This window comes from Pongo pygmaeus, chromosome 2, assembly GCF_028885625.2.
Source record: "Pongo pygmaeus isolate AG05252 chromosome 2, NHGRI_mPonPyg2-v2.0_pri, whole genome shotgun sequence".
Classification (NCBI taxonomy): Eukaryota; Metazoa; Chordata; class Mammalia; order Primates; family Hominidae; genus Pongo; species Pongo pygmaeus.
The window spans coordinates 106,259,943-106,266,717 of NC_085930.1; the positions used below are offsets into that span (position 1 = coordinate 106,259,943).

Genomic DNA, 6,775 nt, shown 5'->3' on the forward strand with positions numbered 1-6,775 from the left:
CTCCAATTCACTGGCAGAGGTTCCCACAGCTCAGAGCAAGGATAAAGCAGGACAAGGGTGCCAGCGGCAGAAGGCAGAGAAGGGGCTCTGCAGTTGGGGAAGGGGGTGCAGGTTGGGAAGAGTCCCCAGGCTGCAGTGGTGTCTGCACAGTCTCCTCCAATGTCTATAGGAGGACTTGTTTCATATCCGATACCACCTCGGGCTAAAGGGCTAATAAGCAACTCCTCTCCTGGAGGCCCAAGTGCATGGAGGGAAGTCACTGGTCACACAATACCCTTTGGGCTCGGTGTGAATGGTCAGAGCAGCAAAGGCTAAGTTCAAACAAAAATACTTCCTAGGAGTTTCTGGGCCAAGATTTTATCTACTGCATTCCCATATATTTATGGTCGCCATCTCTAAATTTCTGCTCAGCTGTAATTCAATCATTTGAGAAATATTTTTCTGACTGCCAACTATGTAGAGGGTACAGTTAGGCTCTGGGGAACACAGAGATGCTTCTCAGGTAACACACACTTGAACAGGGGGGTTAAAACACAGAATACATAACTGTCACCAGGGAAAGGATGAAAAGAGTTAAGGAATTAAGAGAAGAGAAAGATTAATCCAGGTAGAAAGATTAAGAAAGGCTCTGCAGAAAGGAGAGCTTAAGTAGACCTTGAAAGTTGGATGGGAGACAAGAAAATGGAATTCACAGAGATTGAAGAAGGGCACCTCACCACCACACAGGGCAAAATGAGAGCTCTTCTAGGCAGGAGGAATTCCATGACCAAAGGCACAGAAGAGGAAACAGAGTATGGTAAGGAAACAGCAAATGACTGAGAACAGAATCTAGGGTACCTCTATCAGATGCACACAGTAGATGAAGCACACAGTGGGGACTCAATAAATGCTGAAAGAACTGGGATAAGTCTGGAAGAACTCTAATGGAAAACTAAAGATACTGGCTCTATTCCAAGACTCCATCTCAAAAAAAAAAAAAAAAAAAAAAAGATACTGGATCTATTCTGTAAAATAGAAAACAGGAGTTTTGGCCAGGCGCGGTGGCTCATGCCTGTAATCCCAGCACTTTGGGAGGCCAAGGTGGGTGGATCACGAGGTCAGGAGATCGAGACCATCCTGGCTAACACGATGAAACCCCCTCTCCACTAAAAATACAAAAAATTAGGCAGGCATGGTGGCGGGTGCCTGTAGTCCCAGCTACTTGGGAGGCTGAGGCAGGAGAATGGCGTGAACCCGGGAGGCGGAGCTTGCAGTGAGCTGAGATCGCGCCACTGCACTCCAGCGTGGGTGACAGAGTGAGACTCTGTCTCAAAAAAAAAAAAGAAAAGAAAAAGAAAACAGGAGTTTTGTTGTGTCTTAGAAAAATTCATCCAATTGTATTTGTATGAAAGAGCAGATGAAGGCCTGTAATCCCAGCACTTTGGGAGGCCGAGGCAGGCGGATCACCTGAGGTCAGGAGTTCGAGACCAGTCTGACCAACATGGCGAAACCCCATCTCTACTAAAAATACAAAATTAGCCGGGCATGGTGACGCATGCCTGTAATTCCAGCTACTTGGAAGCCTGAGGCAGGAGAATCGCTTAAACCCGGGAGGCTGACGTTGCGGTGAGTCGAGATCGTGCCATTGCACTCCAGCCTGGGCAACAAGAGCGAAACTCCGTCTCAAAAAAAAAAAAAAAAAAAAGGTAAAAAAAAGAAACAGCAGATGAAGAAGAGAGCAACGTCTGGATAACAGTTAACAAAATTCTAGAATTTTGGATCAATTGTCCTCATTTCCCGGGCCCAAGAGGCTAGATGATGGACTCAAACACTGTCTGAACTAAGGCAATGGTGTATGGCGATTAGAGGGGAGACAGCTTCTTGGGAAACTACTTCCAAACCCATTTTCTTTTTCCTATTTGTTTTCCCAAGCGTCTCGCTAAATGGTGCACCATCTAGATGGGGGCTTACTCTGGCATCTGCTGTGCTAAGCCCACAAGGCCCCCCACCTGCGACGGCCTCCTGGTTGTTCCTTTTCATTTCTGCTCTAGCCCTCAGTGCTACCAATACAGCGGATGTCTCGGAAGGCACCTGTGTTCAATCACCAAACCTGGACCTCTCCACGGAAGTTCCTTGCCTTAGTCAACGCCAAACTTGCCCGTCTGTTCTTCCAACACAGTAAGATTTCTCCGAGCTCTACAACACTGTTTATGCCCTCCAGTCGGTTACGAAAAGCAGTAATCCTTCTAAAAATGTCATGGGATTGTATTGTTTGGTCCAAAGAGACTCCCGAATGGGAGACCATACAGAATCGCAGCAATTGTAAAACAAACCCTCACCGCAGGGGTCGGGCATCTCCCTGGGCCACCGGGGCTCACGTTTTAAACACACGCCCTGAGCCATCCCCAGTGTCTGTCCCAGGCGGGTCGCGGACTTGACAGCGCACCGAGGGCCAGGCGCAGCAGAAGAATCCGCACGGTCAGGGCCGCCCACCGCTCCCGCGCGGGGCGGTCCTGGCATGGAGGAGGGGCGGGGCAGAACTGGGTCCCGAGCGTCAGAAGGAGGAAGTGTGGTGCCTCAGTGGGAACCGCGGATGACTCGGGGCAGAAGTCGGGAAGCGGGTTCAGATGAAGATGCAGGTGCTAGCACGGGGCTATCGGGGAGGAGAAGAATGGCCTGCGGGCGCCGGAGTGTGGGACAGGCTGAGGAAAACCGGCGGAGGCCCCTCCTGGCCTCACCGGACCCTGCGACCGGGCCTGAGGAGGTGATGGGCGCGCAGGGGGGCGTCACGCGCTTGCAGACGACGGAGATACGCGGCGGATAGGGGGGAAGATGGAAGGCAAGCTCACCTTCTTCACAGCTGGCTGGAAGTGAAAGTCACCAGCCTCCTTCAGGTCCAGCCAGATCATGGGCATGCGGGGCACGGCCTCCATGGCGCCTGGCACCCGCCGGCCACCCGGCCACTCCCGTAGCTGCTGCAGCTGCTGGCTCAGCCACGAGCCCAGCCCCGCCCCTTCGTGCCGGAAGTCACTGGTCACGGGAGGGAATGAAAAATGCCACCGGCCTGCCGGGAGTTGCGGTGCCCCCAGCCACCCGCCCGCGTAGACTTTTGCGCAGGCGCAGTCCCTGTTGCGCGTGCTCAGTCTTCTTCGCGCGGAGGGAGTAGGGCGGGGAGGAGCTCGCCAGGCCGAGGCGGAGCTTGCCAGGCCGAGGCGAAAGGGTTTCTGGGATAGTAGTCTTCCTCCACTAAACTGAGAGGCGCGGAGCGAGCTTATTCCGCGCTCCCGGGCAAAGCCCACCTGCCGGTCCCGCCCGCCGCGCTCCTCCCTCCTAGGAAGAGCATGAGCCCTCACCTATGAACTTGCCCTCCCAAGTATTGTCAAGGGCCATGGAGGACTGGTGCTGTGGTAGAGATGACGTGGCGGGCGGGCCGCTGGGAAGAGATGACGCGAAAACGGGCCTTAGAGAGGTTGCGGAGGGAGCACCTGGCCTGAAGGAGTCGGAGCTGAGAGCAGGGGGTTTCAGTCCCAGTGCTGCGAAGGCTTTCGAGCTTTGGAACAGAAGAATGACTGACCAGAGACTGGCCTACTCAGCCCAGCCTGGGAGACCGGGCAGTGCCCAAGGGAGACGGACGATAGGGAGGGAGCGCCTGGATGGAGGGTCTCAAGCGGAGCGAGGAGGCCCCGGGCTCTGTGGGGAAGTGGGTGGGGGAAGATATCCGGCCAGGTGAGCACCAGGGACGCCCACAGTATCTGGAAGGAGACCACGGAATGGAGAGCACCTGTTGCCTCTGGAGAGGGGACCTATAGAGCAGGAATTGTTAAATCATATGGCTGTATCACCTACTTTTAGAAATAAATAATAGGCTACTCGGGAGGCTGAGGCTGGAGGTTCAATCGCTTGAACCTGGGAGGCGGAGATTGCGGTGAGCCTAGATCGTGTCACTGCTCTCCAGCCTGAGCGACAGAGCGAGACTCCGTCTCAAAATAATAATAGTAACAATAGAAATAAATAACAGAGAGTGGCCTGGAGATAGTGAGTGCAAAAGTGCGAGCTGGGAGATCAGTGAGCCTTTTGTAGTCTTCCAGGAGACAGGTGATTGTGGCTTGGAGCAGAGGGAAGTAAAAAGTGAGCAAAGAAATATTTTGCCCACTTTGAGAAATATTTGAGGAATATTTTGGAGACAAAAGTATCAGAACTTGGAATGGATGGATGTAAGGGCATGAGGACGTCGAATATGATTTCCAAGCTTCTGGCTTGTGCAGCTGGGTGGCTGTGGGGCTGTTTACTGATAAGGGAAAACGGGGGAAGAGCAAAGGTTCAGGTCCGTGTTAAGCTCGAGGTCAAGGCCTTTGACTCTTTCTGGATGAAATATTGAGACCACGATGCCGGGTGCGGTGGCTCACGCTTGTAATCCCATCACTTTGGGAGGCCGAGGCGGGCGGATCGCTTAAGCCCGGGAGTTCAAGACCAGCCTGGCCCACATGGCCAAACCCCGTCTCTACAAAAAATACAAAAATTAGCAGGACATGGTGGCTCATGTACATGAGCATGGGACTGAGTAGTCCCAGCTACTCAGGAGGCTGAGGCGGGAGGATCCTTGAGCCTGGGAGGCAGAGGTTGCAGTGAGCCGTGATTGTGCCATTGTACTCCAGCCTGGGCGACAAAAGTGAAACCATGTGTTAAAAAAAAAAAAAAGAAAAAGAAAAATTGTGGAGAACGTGGGATGTGGGTGGGATCTGGGATTCTAAGACAGGCTTCACCCACAAGGTAGAGCCCAGGTCCCTTTGTTATGAGACCTCAAACCTTTTCAACCTCAAACCTTTTCAAGACTTAGTCAAGGGCCTAGCTTCATTCCAGTTGGAGTTAGAGCAGAAGAAAATGAAATTACATGAATGTTCATAGCAGTACCATTTCACAGTAGCCAAAAGGGAGAAGCAATCCATGCAGTGATGGATGGATGCATGAATAAAGATGATGTGTGTACATACAATGGAATATTATTCAGCCTTAAAAAGGAACGAAATTCTGTTACATGCTGCAACATGAATGAACCCTGAAGACATTATGCTAAGTGAAATAAGCCAGTTGCAAAAGGACAAATACTGTATTCTGCTTATTTAAGATACCTAGTTAGTCAGATTTATGGAGACAGAAAGTAGAATGGTGTTTGTTGGGCTAGGGGAGGGGAGAATGGAGAGTTACTGTTTAATGGCTGTACAACAATCTGAACAATTTAATGTCACTGAACTGTACGCTTGAAATTGTAAACTTTGTGGCCAGGCACGGTAGCTCACACCTGTAATTCCAGCACTTTGGGAGGCCAAGGCAAGTGGATCGCCTGATTTGGGAGTTCGAGACCAGCCTGACCAACAGGGAGAAACCCCATCTCTACTAAAAATGCAAAATTAGCCGGGTGTGGTGGTGCATGCCTGTAATCCCAGCTACTCGGGAGGCTGAGGCAGGAGAATCGCTTGAACCCGGGAAGCGGAGGTCGCGGTGAGCCAAGATTTGCACAATTGCACTCCAGCCTGGGCAACAAAGAGCGAAACTCCGTCTCAAAAAAAAAAAAAAAAAAAAAAGTAAACTTTGTTAGGTATATTTTACCACAGTTTAAAATATATATATATAAGACCTTGCAAATAATTTATTTAAAGAGAAAGAAAAATTTTGCCAGTTCTTCCAGCATCTTAGAAGAGCTTGTTTCTGGAAGACTTTTTTTTTTTTTTTTTTTTTTTTGAGACAGAGTCTCGCTCTGTTTGCCCAGGCCAGAGTGCAATGGTGTGATGTCGGCTCACTGCAGCCTTGGCCTCCTGAGCTCACTCAGTTCTCCAACCTCAGCCTCCCTAGTGGCTGGAGTACAGGCGTGTGCCACCAGGCCTGGCTAATTTTTTCTTGTATTTTTTGTAGAGATGGGTTTTTGCCATGTTGCCCAGGCTAGTCTTGAACTCCTAGGCTCAAGCAATCTGCCTGTCTCAACTTCCCAAAGTGCTGGGATTACAGACATGAGCCACTGCACCCAGCCTGGAAGACCATCTTGAGGTCACCTGGTCAGAGATAGAGAAATTTCGGGGAAAGCCAGGCATGGTGGCTCACGCCTGTAATCCCAGCACTTTTGGAGGCCAAGGCAGGCGGATCACTTGAGGTCAGGAGTTCAAGACCAACCTGGCTAATATAGTGAAACCCCATCTCTACTAAAAATACAAAAATTAGCTGGGTGTGGTGGCGTGTGGCTGTAGTCCCAGCTACTAAGGAGGCTGAGGCAAGACAATCGCTTGAACCTGGGAGGTGGAGGTTGCAGTGAGCCAAGATTGCACCACTGCACTCCAGCCTGAGTGACAGAGCAAGACTCTATCTCAAAACAAACACAAGAAAGAAATTATGGGAAGGCCCACACCCTGCAAAACTGCCCGAACACAATTTGTAGTAAGTAAAATACAAAAGCATAAAGCAGCCTACCTTGGGGCTTTCTGATGGTGAGGCAGTGGTCAGCCATAAGGGAGCTGCAAGACCTAGGCACAACAGCTGAGTCCAGAGCAGGCTGGGAATTGGGAGACTACATCATAGCATTACTGAGCAAAGAAGGAAGCGGCCGCTTGGCCACAGGACACAGACAGCCCAGGACCCAAACTTGAGGCCAGCAAGGGGTCAGGATTAAGCTGTTGCAGTTCAGTATGGGCTGGAACAGGAAGTGAGAGAGGAAGGGGAGAAGTAGGAAGCCCTAAATTGGGCCTTGCAAGACAGAGAAGACGTATAGAGATGGGCATTCCAGGTAGGTGGAATTGCAGATGCAAGA

The 6,775-nt window shown here is 50.9% G+C and overlaps 1 protein-coding gene across 3 annotated transcripts in view; it reads right to left on the minus strand.

Moving 5' to 3' along the window:
- PTPN23 (protein tyrosine phosphatase non-receptor type 23) overlaps positions 1-4,657 on the minus strand; it is a 34,441-nt gene extending 29,784 nt beyond the window's left edge. For 2 of the 3 annotated variants that reach the window (XM_054481894.2, XM_054481893.2), the window contains exon 1: positions 2,829-4,657. In XM_054481894.2, the coding sequence (XP_054337869.1) occupies positions 2,829-2,912 (84 nt within the window). In that variant the 5' untranslated portion in view covers positions 2,913-4,657. Of the gene's footprint in view, positions 1-2,318; positions 2,338-2,828 lie in introns of those variants that run through there. The other variant, XM_054481895.2, reaches the window with a different exon arrangement.
- Positions 4,658-6,775: the final 2,118 nt, after the last annotated feature.